Below are 17,102 nucleotides of genomic sequence, written 5' to 3' on the forward strand. Positions count from 1 at the left end.
GATCGATGCTTTGTGCACAATATGAACCTGTTAAGGTGGACTGTATCCGAGTCAGAGCGCTGCTTTCCTCTGTTCCTTCCATTACATCCTCGTTCCATCCATTCGTCCAACAATAAGTCGAGCAAGTCGTCATAGGTAGATGCTCATTTATGCATTGTTACTGTTAAAAAGGTATGATACCAGAGGATTTAACTTCTTTTCCCCTGAAATCAACCATTAATTAGCAATAAACAATTTCTCCTCACTATCTAATTGGCATCACATTTGTCAAGATACAGTTAAAGCGACTGCTTAATTAATTAAACATGAAATCGCACCTTCCCTGAGTGTTTGAGAATACAGATGTAACCCTTTTCTCCACACACACCAACACCTCCACCCCGCCCTCTGAAAAAAATCCAGCACCAGATTTGATAAGATTTGTTCTCTTTATCACTTTAATTAGCACCTCCCTCCTGTCCCCTTTGCAAATGAGGGGTAGGTGGGGGGGTTCGGGATTTGATGACTTAAAATGCACACAGCTAACGAGTTATTCATACCCTGCACAGCTGTTAAGGCAATTTAACTGCTTCTTCCCCGTTCTCCCTTTTTTCTCTTGATGCTTACTTGTCGAGGAGGGAAAGGTGGCAAGAGGCCTCGTCACTAGTCTATTATCTTTGTATAGAAGCGCTCAGATTCAGAAATGGCCACAATTTCCATCATTCACCTGTAACAGAGAAGATTTACAGCTATTCATACTTCAAACTTGCATCTTTCCTGGAACTTATGACCATTTTTATGCCACTCTGTCGTGGCTGTGAGGAGGTAGGTGTTACGTAGGCAAGAAAGGTGTCAAAAAAAACCCACACCTGAGTGCTTTAAAGCTGTCTCTGTTCAGAGCTATGAGCACATTTCTATGCACGCTGTATACTTGCGTGCTCCACCATTGCCCATCTGTCGCCGTGCAATTATGATCAGAGGAAAGAAGTGCCTGAATGAAATATCCGCACCTCAGCTCCCGTGCAGATTGCCGACCGGGACGTGTCAACTTCTCCCGGATCAGCATCCCCATGATGGAAAGATCACAACTCCCGTCTACAAACACTGACACAGATGCGAGCACGCTTTACTTAAAGCCGCTGAATTAAGTTCAATACGGTTCAAATATTGCAAAGGTTCTACGTGGTTTAAGGATATTTAGGAATATCAAAGGCAAAGACTGAATAGTACGCTTCTCCTTCTTGTTTGAATCGTATTGGAGAGGCCTCCGCGCGTAAACCTCCGAGGACAGGTACGTGGAAAAGTCGAAAACTGCCCTATTTTCAAATCAAATCAAATCAAATCAACCTTTATTTATTTGGCGCTTTTCATACAGAAAAGTATCGCAAAGTGCCAAGTTACAGAGATGTAGAGAAGAAGAGAAACATCAAATAAAATCAGGAGAAGAAAGTCAAAAGAACCCACCCACCCCCACAGTCATGCACAGACACACACACACATATGTGTATACGTTCATACACACATTCACATAAACACACACAGCCATGCAGGCACATAGATACACAAACTCACACCTACACAAACACTAGCTGTCACTACAGAGACATGGCCGGGCAGCGAGACCTGAGGTACAGAGGAGGCTAGAGGAAGCTACCTTTGGGGGGCCAACCACACCGGGAGAGATCCCAGTCCAAGGTCACAGGGAGCACCGCCACAGAGACCCCCCCAACCCCAGCAGACAGGAGGCTCCGCACCAAGGTGCAGAGCCCTCTAGCCGCCCGGGCCGGAACCGTCCATGGGACAGCACCCCCCGCGGCCAAGATCAGAGACAACTCCCGAACTGGCAGCCCCCCCTGAGGAAACACTGGAGACTAAAAACTGTTGCCTAAAACAGTAAAGGGTTAAAATATGGAGGCTAAAAACGAGGGACTAAAACATAAAAGCATAAAAGCACAGAGGCTAAAACATGAAATAGAAAATAAAAGCATTAGAGCATAAGACAAGAGGCCATAAAAATAAATAAAATTGTGTGAAAACGCAAACCTTAAATCCACCAGTTTATGTGCTAGGATGCTTCCAGCTCTCTTCTTTTAAATAACAGCCTAAAACTGAATATATTACACGCAATTGAGAGCGATAAGTGGCGAGGCACTTTGACGTGCCAGCGGCCTGAAAATCCGTGATGCAACTTTCACTGTTGAGTCTGTTTTGGTCAATGCATAAGTGGAACCATTGTGACGAGTGGCGCCTGCTGAGTGGTGTTGTTCATCGATGAGTTATTGCTTTAAAATGAAAGTGGTAAGACAGGTTTGGAAAAGGAAAATGGGTTCAATTAGTACTTCAAATAAGAGGCCACTTCAGATGAATTCCTAGAAAATGCACATCAGGCCGCCGACTCAATAAATAGAGTTGATTCTTGTTCTCTCCCTCTCGCTGCGAGCTGCACAGTCAGCCGAGTATAATCCGTACAGTGACACCGAAAGGCTATAAAACCCACGTTTATTTATATTTTAGCCCATTCTGGACTGATTCTTCTTCTGCTATCTCATCTCATCTTCAGCCTCTTATCCGGGGTCGGGTCACGGGGGCAGCAGCTTTAGCAGGGGACCCCAAACTTCCCTTTCCCGGGCCACACTAACCAGCTCTAACTGGGGGATCCTGAGGCATTCCCAGGCCAGTGTGGAGATCTAATCTCTCCACCTGGTCCTGGGTCTTCCCCGAGGCCTCCTCCCAGCTGGACGTGCCTGGAACACCTCCCTAGGGAGGCGCCCAGGGTTCATCCTTACCAGATGATCCTGAACCACCTCAACTGGCTCCTTTCAACGCAAAGGAGCAGCGGCTCTACTCCGAGTTCCTCACAGATGCTGAACTTCTCCCCCTCTCTCTAAGGGAGACTCCAGCCCCCCTCCTGAGGAAACACATTTCGGCCGCTTGTACCCGTGACCTGGTTCTTTGGGTCCTGACCCAGCTTTCATGACCACAGGTGAGGGTAGGAACGAAGATTGACCGGTAGAGCCAGAGCTTTGTCTTCCTCAGCTCTCTTTACGTCACAACGGTGTGGTAGAGCGACTGCAGCTCCGTCCCCGCTGCTCCGATTCTCCGGCCAAACTCACGCTCCATCGTCCCCTCACTCTTGAATTGTGCTATCCCCAAACTGAAATCCCCTTTTATGACGCCCCTGCTTTGCAACATTCTTCTTCAGTCCTCTCACAAAAATACATTTTTTAAAAAAGGGGCTAATATCGATTTCTGTGACTTTAAACACACAGACGCGTACGTGGGTCGGAGGCTGTGGCACAAACGTTTGAAGATAAAGGAATTCCTTGGACGCTCAGCACATCCATCTGTCCGTTTCACAACATCATGCTCGAGACGCTTGAATTGTAAAGAGGTGGAAAGGTCTGAGCACTGCAGGAGCCGCTGCTGGGTTGTTGTGTCTGCCCACAAACTTCAGACTAAAGCTGTTATGTCTGAAAGCGAGTGAAAGGGCAGTCCGAGGTGTCGGCTGCGATGGTAAATACAAGACCTGGAATGTAAAAGCAGCTAAAGGCCGTGACTTTGCAGCTGTTATCTGCACACGTCTGTCAGTCGGAGGCCTGGAGCTACGCTGGAGGTACAGAACTCACCTGTGTGAAAAAGTTGGGCATGATACTCAAAATTACAGCGTGTTAATAACACGGGTAAGACAAGGGCATGTGCCACTTTCTTTCCCCCCCAGACATCCCTGCTCATGTGAGCGTGATGTTACAGCATTAATGCGATCAGAAGGACGGTTTCCATCCCCGCTGAGTCGGTTCGTGTTTAATCTCTCCTCAAAACCAGAAGGTAAAGAGCAACAGAGGAGGGTAGAAAGCATCCCAGTGATTAATGTTATTAATTTCCACACCTCTAACCTTCTGTTTCCGCTCCTTCACGTTCGGAGGTTGAGGTTTTTTTGGCTTTTACCGAGCAGCTCAGCGGGAAACAGAGAGAGAGAGAGAGAGAGGGAAGTTCCCAATTGACGTCGGGGCGATTCCACGGAGATTGCTGTCATTAGACTAACTTTATTAGGCTTTCTGCTGCGTTTCCTGTTTGATTTACTGCTCAGTCCCAAGGGCTCATGGGCAGGCACTTAGGACTCCCCTGCACGAGCCAGACCCGCCGATGTCGTGCCGCAACAACCTGAGTGTAACGTCCCCATTAATGCGGAGATAAGCGCAGCAGAATCATCACCGAGGTGCTGCCCAATAAATCTCTTTTGGGCCTTTGAATGCAGCATGTGTTCACCTCGGTGTCTCAGTGTCTGCGTTGACGGAGAGATAACAACTATTTGTGGCCGCACTGCCACTTTAAGGGGTTCCACTCTGAAAACGCAATCATGTGTTGCAGAGGTAAAGAAAAGGTCAAAGTGAAAATACTTAAATTTCCTTAAATAAAGTCAAAAGTAGAAGTAAATTCACTTCAACACCTCAATTCACTATAGGTAAATGTGTGTACAGTGGAAATGGGAGGAGGAAACATCTTCAGGCTATAAAATAAATGTGATTAAACGACCATGTGAACGTACACACTAGAGAACAACATCAGCGACGTGGATCCTTACGTCCAAACCAACCGTGCAACTGCCTTCCTCACTGTAGCCTCGCTATAAAGAGACAAAACCTGCACAATAAACAATATAATAATACAATAAGTCTATGGACATGGTGGCAGGTGCATAAATAAATAACCTGATACTTCTCATAGAATCAGGCGCAGATTAAAACACGACCAAAGCAGAAAACATGGAGGCGTCCAAACAGCGTCTGCAGCCATAAACGTACACATTAAAGCACTTCGTATACGCCGCGCAGCGCGCACAGGTAACGTTACCATAGGCAACACAGCGGCTGAGAACGGGGGTATCCCGGAGAGTCGCTAACAGTCACTAACAGTCGAATGCGGCTAAAACAGTGATTAGCTCGGGGCAGTACGGTGAAGGCATTCAAAGGTCTTTTTTAACCACTAATGCTGCTGAAAATAACAGCAAACATCTGCAGCAGCATGAGAAGAGTTCCTACACGTAAAAAAAACAAAGCACCAACAACGTAGTTAGAGAACCAAGTTTATTAAAAGAGTGTTTTAAAGACTTACCTACTGGCCCCTGTACCAGCTCCTCTCATAGTAAAGTCCATTCAAGTGGATTACCAAAGTCAATCCCAAAGGAAGGAGCCCATTGGTGCTTTGTTTTCTGTGTAAGGGACTCTAATCATGCTGCTATTATTTTCAGCAGTATTAGTGGTTAAAAAAGACCTTTGAATGCCTTCACCGTTCTGCCCCGAGCTATCAGTGTTAGCCACATCGGCTGTCAGCGACTCTACCGCAACTCCAGGTTCACGATCAACCTTGTTGGTGCTTGTGTTAATGTGTCAGGACTCTTCTCATGCTGCTGCAGAGGTTTGCTGGTATTTTCAGCAGTATTAGTGGTTAAAAAAGACCTTTAAATGCCTTCACCGTGCCGCCTGAGCTATCAGTGTTAGCCACATTCAGCTGACAGCGACTCTACCGCAACTTCAGGTACACTAACAACCTTTTTGGTGCTTGTGTTAATGTGTAGGGACTCTTCTCATGCTACTTTAGAGGTTTGCTGTTATTTTGAGCAGTATTAGTGGTTAAAAAAGACCTTTAAATGCGTTCACCCTGCCGCCTGAGCTATCAGCGTTAGCCACATTCGGCTGACAGCGACTCTACCGCAACTCCAGGTTCACTAACAACCTTGTTGGTGCTTGTGTCAATGTGTAGGGACTCTTCTCATGATGCTGCAGAGGTTTGCTGGTATTTTCAGCAGTATTAGTGGTTAAAAAAGACCTTTAAATGCCTTCACCGTGCCGCCTGAGCTATCAGTGTTAGCCACATTCGGCTGACAGCGACTCTACCGCAACTTCAGGTTCACTAACAACCTTGTTGGTGCTTTGTTTTGTGTGTCAGGACTCTTCCCATGCTACTGCAGAGGTTTGCTTGTTTTTCTTTGTTTGTTATTTTCAGCAGTATTAGTGGTTAAAAAAGACCTTTGAATGCCTTCCTCGTACTGCCCCAAGCTAACCAGTGTTTCAGCCATATTCGGGATATCTCTGTTAATAGTTGTTACACGAAAGAAATGGTCTCTACGGCTGAATTTCCACTTGTTTTGGTTACCGACAAACACAAACTGGTACCTTTACTCTTCCAGCCAAAGCTCCATCAGGACCAGGGAAGGCAGGAGCGTCACCGGTTGCCATGGAAACCGTTGGACAGCCGTTGGCCTTGGAACGTCCGCCCCAGCCGTTGACACGCACGTGCACGACTACATGAACCGTCTCTTAGCAACGGAAGTTCTCTAGCTCAACTTTTTAGCACAAAGTCCGTTTGTTCACTCACTCATCATCTTCTCCTCCTCTTCAGCGGCCGCCGCTGTTTTCACACCGACACCCGGGTCGGAGAATACCGCACTTCTGCTCCGTTTCACACGAGCTTCTTACTTTTTGTTGTTGATTCTGACGTAGTCGCGCTCTTTCTTGTTTACTTCCGGGATTCTCACGTATGCTGCGCAGGGATTGGATGACGTCAGAGGCTCCCTGAGAGCTCATTGGTTGTAAACTTTTTTTTTAACATATTGTTTCTTTTTTATTATTGAAACAAAGTTTAAATCACAAGTTACATTTTGCAGAAATTGCACATATTTCGAAATACAGCCAAATACGCATTGCCAGACATTTTAATTAAAGGTCAAATATGTAAAATCTTTATTAAAACCTATATTAAAATTAAAAAAAATACACCTATGGGTCGTTTTGAGCGGTAAAGAATGAAAGTGTAGCTTTTCCATAAAAACATATACTTAGTTTGAGTAAACTGGCTGCTCACAGTAATCTGCTGAAATATTAATTGTTTACATACATATCATATATTTGTTTGTTTGTTTGTTGCATTTATTTTGAATATTTCTCCCAAAAATAATAATACACACATATATGCACATACACATATATGCACATACATATATATCTACAACAGTAATATATATATTTATATTATTCTTTCCAGACCTGTAAGAGTATTATGCCGCCATCTGCACTTTTATTATTATTTTGATTATTATTATTACTATTGTTTTGTTGTCACTGTAAAACATCCGTGCACCTCACACCTGTTTTGGCCTGGTAGGAACTTTAACTATAACTGTGCAAACTGCACATATAGACCTGCTGCTATCACTCGTTTTGCACAATTATGCCACCATTTGCACTTTTATTATTATTCTTATCATTATTATTATTACAATTGTATTCTTTTTGTTGTTACTATAGAAGTTAGATCATTCATGTTGTGTCTCTTACCATTTGTATCTTGCACTTTACTAATTGTGTCTTGTCTTTGTCTTTGTCTTGTCTCGTCTACGCGTCTTGTTCATGTGAAGAATTGACGATAACGCTGACTTTGACTTTGACTAAGTCTGAATCAATATTTTTGTTGTAAAAAATGATTTCTTAAATGTGTCAGACAAGTACACAAGAAAAAACATTACATCAGTACAGTGCGTCTGCTTTAAATGACTAAGAATTAATTAATTAATTAATAACATATTTTTAATGACAAAGAATTAATTAATTAATTAATTACATATTGTAAAGTTAATGTATCAGTCAAAATGCGTCGTTACCCTTTATGATTCATCACTTGACACACTCGGCCACAAACCTGGCAACCCGACCGCTGGATTTACTTTTTGTTGTTGCGACTACGACCTTGAGACACCAGGTGGCGCTGTTCTGCTCATTCTCCATTTTCAACCTTTAATTGTGCTTTTTTTTAATCACTTTTGTGTTTTTAAAGTGGTCGATCGAGGCGTCGTGTTTCAGTCTGACTGTAAACGTCCTGGAGCAGAGTTTGGATCCAGTTCATTTCCATTTGTGGATTTAAAACATTCCCAGTGTGAAGAGAAGCTGCACGCTGTAGTTTACACTGTGGGTGATACAGACATTCATTCCTGCAGGACGGAGTAAAAGTCAGGATGTTGTTGAATACAATTTTATTTATCGTGTCAAATTATAACAAAACTCATCTCAGGACACCACAAGGAGCAGGTCTTATTTATTTATGATTTACAGAAACCCAACATGGGGCGGCACGGTCGTGTGATCTGGTGTTTAGCACTGTCGCCTCACAGCGAGAGGGTACCAGGTTCAAATCCCGGCTGGGGCCCTTCCGTGTGGAGTTTGCATGATCTCCCCGTGTCTGCGTGGGTTTTCTCCGGGTTCTCCGGTTTCCTCCCACAGTCCAAAGACGTGCAGGTGTTCGGTTCATTGATGACTCTAAATCACCCGTAGGTGTGAATGGTTGTCTGTCTCTGTTCGTCTCTATGTGCCCTGTGATAGACTGGCGTCCTGTCCAGGGTGGACCCCGCCTCACGCCCAATGTCAGCTGGGATCGGCTCCAGCCCCCCGTGACCACGACAGGGACAAGCGGTTGAAGATGAATGAATGAATGAGAAACCCAACGTTCCTTCATGAGCAACAGCACGTTGCAGCGTCCTGCGCTCAGAAGCAACGAAATCCTTCCTTCCTGCGTTTGATGCTGGCCCACAGGAAGTAGCCTACGCCGGACTTTGAAGCCAATTTCCTGTCTAGATGGTTAGCAAAGATTTACCCAAGAACTCCCAAGAACTCTTGCCAGACTCGCTCCCCGACCACCTAACCCCTAGATTTCAATGTCTCACCTTCACCGTGTAACCGTGACCATGTGAGGTTAATGCCTAACGTTAACCGTCTTGCACACGACCTAATTGACACAGTGGTCGAACGGGTCTGTCCCCTGGTGCCCTCTGACCCAAAAATACTTTTTTCCGTTAAGTTGCATAAGGAAAGAGACGCAGAATGTTTTGTTTCACTGTCAGAATCTGATCCTCGGGGATATGATTGCGCTAATTCATCGTTTTGATGCCTTCAGTGTGAATCTACAACGTCAACTGCCCTGAAAGGAAACTCAGTGAATGAGTTGTGCGTCCAAACTTCAGTGTTCAGTGTTGTTTTGTCTAAACTTTCACTGCGTGTTGAGCGTTTATCCCAGAGGAGGATGTGACCGTGCATGTACGCACATTAGACACTGTACTTTAAAGTAATCGCACTTCACCGTCCTTGTAATGCTTTTTTGTTCTATTTCACTGTTTTATTTTACTCCATTTACCCGACAGATTTAAGATATTAGAAAACAAAACACGTTGAAATCATAAAATACGTACCTAAAATGCATTAGTATTAATAATGCAATCATTTATAATAGTGCAACACTCTTTTTTTTGCGTTTTGAGCACTTTTAATTTACTTTAAGTACATTTTTTTCTAGTTAAACTTTTGTTTTTACTCAGGCGACTTTGTGAATTCACGTTTTAAACACTGTTAAATGTGCTGCTGAGTGCAACCACACTTAAAACATCTGAACTTTCCCTTTAACTTGGACTTTCCACCGCAGAACAAAATAATCACCGCAGCTTTAATCAACTCACGGAAAAGCTAAAGTGGAAAATGGAAACACGGACGCAGGAGTAAAAGAGCTCGTGGTAAGAACAGTTTAGTATCAAACACGGGTGTTTTTGTCGTCTGTAAGAGCGGTTAAACGTCCTTTACCTCGACCCTCTCACGTCACACACCGTAAAACATATATTTATATATTATACCGCAGTATTATCATAAACTGGAGAACTGATTTTTACTAATAAGACTCAGAGTGGTTCGTTTAAACTGTAAAGATATAAATGATGCTTTTACTTTATTGTAATTTATTAATTTATTGTATTGTATTTGGTGTCTCATCTCATCTCATCTTCAGCCTCTTATCCGGGGTCGGGTCGCGGGGGCAGCAGCTTTAGCAGGGGACCCCAAACTTCCCTTTCCCGGGCCACATTAACCAGCTCTAACTGGGGGATCCTGAGGCGTTCCCAGGCCAGTGTGGAGATCTAATCTCTCCACCTGGTCCTGGGTCTTCCCCGAGGCCTCCTCCCAGCGTATTTGACTCAGCGTTTCCTAAATATAATCCCAGCTTTTCTTGCAGTTCATAGGTACAAAAGTGTGTGTTTTTAATGTGGTCACCTGTATATCACCTGTTTAAAGACTGTAAGTAACCAATGTTGTGACCGTTACCGTGGGTTACCGGTATATAAACTTCTCCTACAGGTCCAAACAACAGCCTTCTGATCCAGAATATCACCTATAATGGGGATCCCGAGGCGTTCCCAGGCCAGTGTGGAGATCTAATCTCTCCACCTGGTCCTGGGTCTTCCCCGGGGCCTCCTCTTCTCTCACAGCTACATATTTAAAATACACATGTTTGAATCCCTTTGGGTTAAATTAAGCTTTATTTGACCCAAACCTCAGCGAGCCACGTGCGGACACCGCAACGTATATGTGGAAAGTGTTTCTTTGCTACGACGTTGAGAGAATTTCTACACATATCACAAGAAGAAGCCGTCTCTGCTCCTTTTTTTACCCTATTTTTAAAGGTATTTGTTCCTCAAAAGTGGCAAAAATGACGCGGCGCCTCTGAGTGAACTCTGGGAAACTTCTCTGGTGCAGCCTAATTTTTTAAATAAGCAACAGCGTGATAAGCCCGAGGTAACGGAGTCGGTGATTCATCAGTCACCATTCTTGTGGTAATTATGATTTCTATTTTGACATCTGGGGGGGAGTCTTTGAAGTGCGTCTGATGGCGTGGAGAGCCAGCGAACAGCCTAATGGAGCTGGAGTTTGGAAAGTGTTGCCAGTCTTCTGTGAGCGCTCACCCGTGACACCCACCCGCGGAGAAACTCCAGCGTCGAGCACGACGCTGGAGCTTTCAGACGAGGACGCAGCAGTCGTCGTCGTCGTTGTCGCCATCAGCTCAACGTCTGCTTTAAAGCTCTTTCTCAGCCGTGTGTGGACACTGGTTTGGTTTCCCCTGACCCCTTTTAAGGAGATTTAACTTAATTATTACATAAAGAAAATGTTTAAAATCCTCCTTTTCTCCTAGAAAGTCTCGAGACCACCTCCAAAACCGAGTTGTTAAATGAAAGTATGCGCCATCCGCGTGGGAAAGCTCTCTAAGTCTGAGGCAAACAACACTGATCCTTATGGAAACAGTGATAACGAGGAGCGTTACACTGGAGCTCCTGTTGTGTGCCGGTACCTTCACCTCCGTTTGTCAGTGAGTGAGTCACCTGCGACGTCAAAAATCGGGAAATAACGAGGCCTAATGACGCCTCTTTGCTCTGTCGTGTTCTTTATTTTACCTCTCGGCGCGTGTCGAGACACTTCCTGTAACATGTACGACCCGTTAACGTGCTTGTCGTTGCCTCTGAACACACACAACGTTACACTCTGGCTTTTTATTCATGAAAAAAAAAAAAAAACATCAAGAGAACGCCAGCCCAGACTGGCTGGCACATACCGCAAAGGGTGTGAACAGGTGAGGGTAATTTCCTAAAGGTGCAGACACCTGGCCTCACCTGGGGTTCACAGCGAGGTCAGGACACCTGTGCGTTCTCTACCTTGACTCCGCGGAGGGCTTTTGCTATTACAGGTGTTCACACCTAACATTTATTCATTTCAGATTTCACAGGTGCTTCAGATACACTCAGCAGTTAGACGTGAAGATGCAGTGGAAGAGCCCGGGTACAGTCGGTGTTGAGAGGAAGAGGCGCGACAGAGAGCGTCGGTTTCAACCGTGTACGGCGAGCTCTTGCACAACCTTCAAATATATTTACAGTAATAAACAATCAACGATTCATAAGATGTGATATTTACAGTTATTACAAATTGGGTGACCGCAGCTGAAGGTGTCGGCTGACGTCTCTTAGCAGGAAGATTTAAAAACACTTCACATGGGTTCATCTTTTGCTCCGCGGAGGAGGGGGAAATCCCGCTCCGGCGCCCAAAAGAACGGGGTCGAGTTAATGCCAAGAAATCTGTGGTACAATACAAACAGTTTAATCGTGTAATTAACAATCAATACCCACTTCTAGTTAGAACATTTCTGCAGAGAGGAAACGGAGGAACACTTATAAAACAGTCAGTCGTAACAAAATAACTGGTGTTCTCGTTGAAATCAAACCGTTAAAAAAAAGGAAACACTTCTATACAGGAAGTTTATACAGGAATAGCTTTTTGAATCGCGTCGTTAACCAAAGGAAGACACATCGCAGACATCGATTTCCACACAGATTGCATATGTTTTTCTCTCTAAGGTGTTTCTATAGGTTAGTCGTTTTACCTACGCTTATTTGCATGATAGTAAAAATTGCATACAACATTAATCGTGAAGCTTGTAGCATGAGTCGCTCGACGTACAGCACTTTTTTTTTTTTTTTTTTAGAGGCAACCTTTAAAGCACATTTCTCCATTTTAAGACGTTTAAGACACTTTTTGTCGAAAATCACATTTATAAATAGAAACGAGATCGGTGGAGTTTAAACAGAAACAACCAAAAAAAAAAGCTCCGTGTGACGTAAACTTTAAAAAATTAAACTTAATTACATCGGAAACGCTGCAAAATAAATAACGTCGGACAACGTAAACATGGCGTGATTCACATTTCTAAGTGTGTGTGGCGACTCAGAGAGTTACAGTGACAAAGGTTTCGCAAAATAATCTAACATCGGCAGTGCCGTATAGTACAAGGCATTCGTTGGCATAGTTTCTTTAAGACTGTATTTCTTTTTTTATTACAGGTACAATATAATGTCTATATATATATATTTATATTTCCTCCCTAACAAATAACACGTAAAGACTGAGCTGTCGTGGGAAATGCACCTGGGCCGGGTGATGGCGGTCCAGAGTTTGTCACATTATGCGCTTTTTAAAAGAATAGCTGATCCGCCAGCAGGCTCCGGACTCGACACCTCATGATTAAGGCCTTTGTCAACCACTTGGTCCTTGATTTCATTTGCTATTTTCTTTTTTTGTTTTTTTACATTTTTAAAAATCCAGTTAAACATCACGTACGTAAACACCGATCAAAGTCCTCGCAAACTCCAGGGGGGGGACTTTTTTTTCTTTTCAAATATCATCAGTAGCTCGAAAAAAGATAAAGTAAGTCAGTGTAAAACAACAGACAGAGAGTGCAGTCAGCAAATATCCACGGCAACGGACTTAGAATAATTTTTTGTGCAGGTTATTTAAATGATGCATCGGTCTTTACAGTGAATAATACAAGTTTTACAAAATCCAAAAAGTAGTACTTGAGTCTGAAACGGGCTTTTTCCAGTGTGTGAACGCTCACCTCACCTCACCTCACCCCGCCCGCCCGCCAGTCTGATATATATAAAGACTCCTCATGTGGTCCAGACGCCGCACGCATTAAAAACACTACTCTTGCAGTTGCAGTGTGGTGGTTCTGTGTCGGCCAGAGCGTTACATTTAGCACAGTCATCAGTCTGTGTGTGTGTGCGCGCAAGGAAATTCCCGGTACGTGTTCAGACGGGGAGCGTCCTACTCCCTGGCCTCGTGCTCCGACTCACACTGGGCCTCTGCGCCTCGGGCCAGCTGCTCTTCGATCTTGATGGAGAAGATGGTGCTGTTGGTCTGCGTGCTGTCCTCCAGCTCCTTCAGCAGCTCTCCGCTCTCCCTGAAGTCCGTCAGCTCCTCCTCGAAGGCGGGGCTGCTGCTGCTGCTGCTGCTGCTGGTGTTGGTGTTGATGGTGGCTGCGGTGCTGCTGTTGTTGTTGTTGTTGTTGTTGTTGCTGGGCTCCTTGTGCGCCTTGGCTGGGTGATTGATGTAGAAGCGCTGGTTCTGGAAGAACTTAATGATGGTGAGCTTGGGCAGGTCCAGCTGGGCGGACAGGGTGTGGATGGCCTCCTCGTCGGGGTACAGGCCTACGTCCTGGATGAAGCTCTGCAGGATGCCCAGAGCCTCCAGGGAGATCTTCCCTCCGCAGGGGCGGGACTTGATGCTCCCTCCGCGGCTGCCCTCGTCCTCCATCTCGGCTGGAGAGGCGGTGGAGGGCTGGCGAGGCGGCAACCGGGGGCCGGTGCAGGGCTGCAGTTGCTGCAAGGGCTGCTGGGACAAAAGGGGTTGGGAGGGGTGCTGGAGGGACAGGGAGGGCGGGTGCTGCTGCAGGGACTGGGGTGGCTGCAGTGGGAGAGAAGGGGAAGAGAAAGGAGACGGGATGTTATCAGCGAACACTCATCGGCGCCTTAATAAGAACTTTCATTAAAATCAAGTGAGTTGTGAGGAAAAAGGGGCCCGCGGCGTGAGGAACCGGCACCGGGTCGAAGGAACTTTCCATGTCATATCACGCTGAATGTAATCAGCTCTGCAGATATGTTTTTGCCTGTTTTTGGGATTGGGAGATTGTGTCTCATTGTCACACACACACACACACACACACACACACACACACACACACACACACACACACAGAGGGAAACTGGCCTCTCCATTATAGCCTCTGCTGCTTATCAGTCTCTATTGCCAGCAACGATAAACAAGCTCCCCGTGCACAATCCACGCTGCGATGGTCCGGCTGATTTGCCGCAGTGTGAGAACGCTATCGATGGCTTCCACTCTGCCGTCAGAATGCCGTTAGTGTAAACACATGACACATTACTTGTAAAATGTCTCATTGTGTGGTTGGAGAGGCAGCGAGTGGGCAACTCGTGGTCCCCATTGACCCCGCAGAATGGGTGCTCTTTTATTTTCACTTCTGAGTCAGACGCTGCAGAATAGGTGTTTCATAATCAAGTTTGCGAAACAGCACTTTGCAGGGACTTTGTCTGCCAGCTGCATAAATGCACCCATAGATGTGATTTTACTGTACCAATATAGCGAGCTATGATAGTTCTTGTTGAGCAAATGGGAGCTAATTTGGCTAATGTATCGCGTTAGTGAAGGACCGGCACAAAACATCCAAACACTAGTCTCTTATGGACGGTGTAAAACTATTAAATCAGAAATAATCCTATTTGATCAATCTGCCACCATTTCTGTTTGCATGCAAAGAAAATTCCCCCAGTCCTCATCCGTCCGTATCTGCTACTGAGGCTGATTCGTAAAAGAAATCCTATTACCTTATTTATATCCAGTAAATGGTCGTCTTTGTGAAACACTGGCCGTGTCTCCCAGTAACCAAATAACTAATCAACCACTCAGCTGTGGCTCAGACTTTTAATAGAAGTATTATTGTACTTCATTACGACGCTTCGACCATTAACTGAGCATGTGTGTTGTTCTCCGTTCCTCTGCCAGATGTCTCTTATTTAACGGCTCGGTTAAATAAGTTCAGGCTAACGATAGCTTTGAAAAGCAGCAACTTTTAATTGTTCCTGTATTTCTAATTAACAAGTTTGTTACCAATCCCTGAGAGATTAGCTGGATTAAATAAACTGGGAGGAAATTATGTTTTTGGTAGAGAACTTCAGAGAAAGCAGGAAAATACAGTGAAACACAGATCGATCGATGAATCATTTGCTCTTTAAAATATCGGAAAATTGTTTCTATAGTTTCTAAATTACTTTTATTTCTGACCAATAGTCCAGAATATTTATATTTATTATATTTTACAGCAGTTTACGATCACACAAGACAAAGAAATCCTCACATTTGAGAAGAAAGAACAAACGACTGACAGAACAATTAATCAAATGGAAGTCTGTGGTTACAGTGCAAAAGTGCTACTAAAACCTTATATATGTGTGTGTGTGTGCTTGTGTGTGCTTGTGTGTGTGTGTGTGTGTGTGTGCGTGCTTGTGTGTGTGTATGTGCTTGTGTGTGTGTGTGTGTATGTGATAGTGTGTGTGTGTGTGTGTGTGCTTGTGTGTGTGTATATGCTTGTGTGTGCGTGTGTGTGTGTCTGCTTGTGTGTGTGTATGTGCTTGTGTGTGTGTGTGTGTTTGTGTGTGCTTGTGTGTGTGTATGTGTGTGTGTGTGTCTGTAAACAAGTTCATTTCTCATAGTTGTTCATATTCTGTCTGTATTTGTTTGCACGTGCTTTTTGCGTGTGGTTGCGTTTTGATGTTTTATTATAAACGTGTTGTCGGAACAATTGTGCAGAATGTTTTGAGTGTGTTTTTCAGGGCGACACAATTAATGCTTATTAATCAAGATCAGGAGTTTTCCAACAATTTAAAGAGCATAATCGACTGTGATATTGGCGTTTAAGATGCTCCATGTGCCATAAAGCGCTTCCTCAACTAACAGCCAGACGCTAGGGTGCGACCGAGATGTTCGGGCTTCACTTTTAGGATCCGTCACGATGCCGCGCACGCGACCTGCAGCAGCAGCAGCCGTTAAAAAACTCTCCTGAATGTTGCGGCTTCACTTCAGAGCAGAGGAGTGATTTTAAAACAGAGACTGAAACAAAAATCTAATGTCAGGAGCAGGAGGCGAAGAGATCCTTTTGGGTGTAATTTGAATTACGTTTTGCTTTTAAGAGACACACTAAGTTCAGGTGAATAAGAACCGTATTTAAAGTCTTATTTTGATGTGTTAAATAGCGAGAATGAAGCACAACATGAAGGTGAAAGCATTTGTTTCAATGTGAACAAGTGCAATAGAAGATTTTGTCCCTAAAATCAATGAAAAATCCTGATAAATAATCAAAGTGTTTGTCCTGAACACATTGACTGAGTCGCGCTCACCTGTGACTGGTCAGCGGACATGTGCATCAGGTGCGTCGGCCGCTCGTTGTGGTGCTGCTGCTGCCCGGCGCTGCTCTCCTGCTCGTAGATGGCGTCGCGTTCGACCTGGCAGAGGCTCAGGAAGCGGCGGATCATGGAGAGGTTCTCCCAGAGCGTCCGGTTCTCTGGAGAGGGGTCCTCCTTCCAGCGCAGCAGCTCACAGAGCCAGCCCTAAGGGAAGGATCAGGGGGAGACACAGGGAGAGAAAGAGCAGGATCTTTAGGCTCAGATGTAAACACGGGTGGAAGAAAGTATCATGAATCTCTCAAGTGTCTAAACTAATTTCAGGCGCAGGAGCGATGGAAGCTGGTTCGCGTAGTCACCCAGTTTTCCAGGAGCAGATCAGATTTTTAAATACGCTTCGTCTGGGGTTAAATTAAATATGAACAACAGAAGAAGTTGCAAAAACACTTTAAAGTGCCAAAATAAACCAAATCCAAAGTAAGAAACACACACAGACAACAGCACATTGTTTCACTGC

General features: G+C 44.7%; 1 protein-coding gene across 2 annotated transcripts in view; it reads right to left on the reverse strand.

The window, feature by feature from the left end:
- Positions 1-13,303: 13,303 nt before the first annotated feature.
- Positions 13,304-17,102, reverse strand: part of satb1b (SATB homeobox 1b) — a 60,033-nt gene continuing 56,234 nt past the window's right edge. For both annotated transcript variants that reach the window (XM_083917644.1, XM_083917643.1), the window contains exons 12-13: positions 16,583-16,792; positions 13,304-14,075 (exon numbers count right to left, since the gene is read on the reverse strand). In XM_083917644.1, coding sequence (XP_083773770.1) covers positions 13,437-14,075; positions 16,583-16,792 — 849 coding nt within the window. In that variant the 3' untranslated portion in view covers positions 13,304-13,436. The remainder of the gene's footprint in view (positions 14,076-16,582; positions 16,793-17,102) is intronic.

The sequence above is a fragment of the Echiichthys vipera genome (assembly GCF_963691815.1).
Source record: "Echiichthys vipera genome assembly, chromosome: 8".
In the NCBI taxonomy this organism is placed as follows: Eukaryota; Metazoa; Chordata; class Actinopteri; order Perciformes; family Trachinidae; genus Echiichthys; species Echiichthys vipera.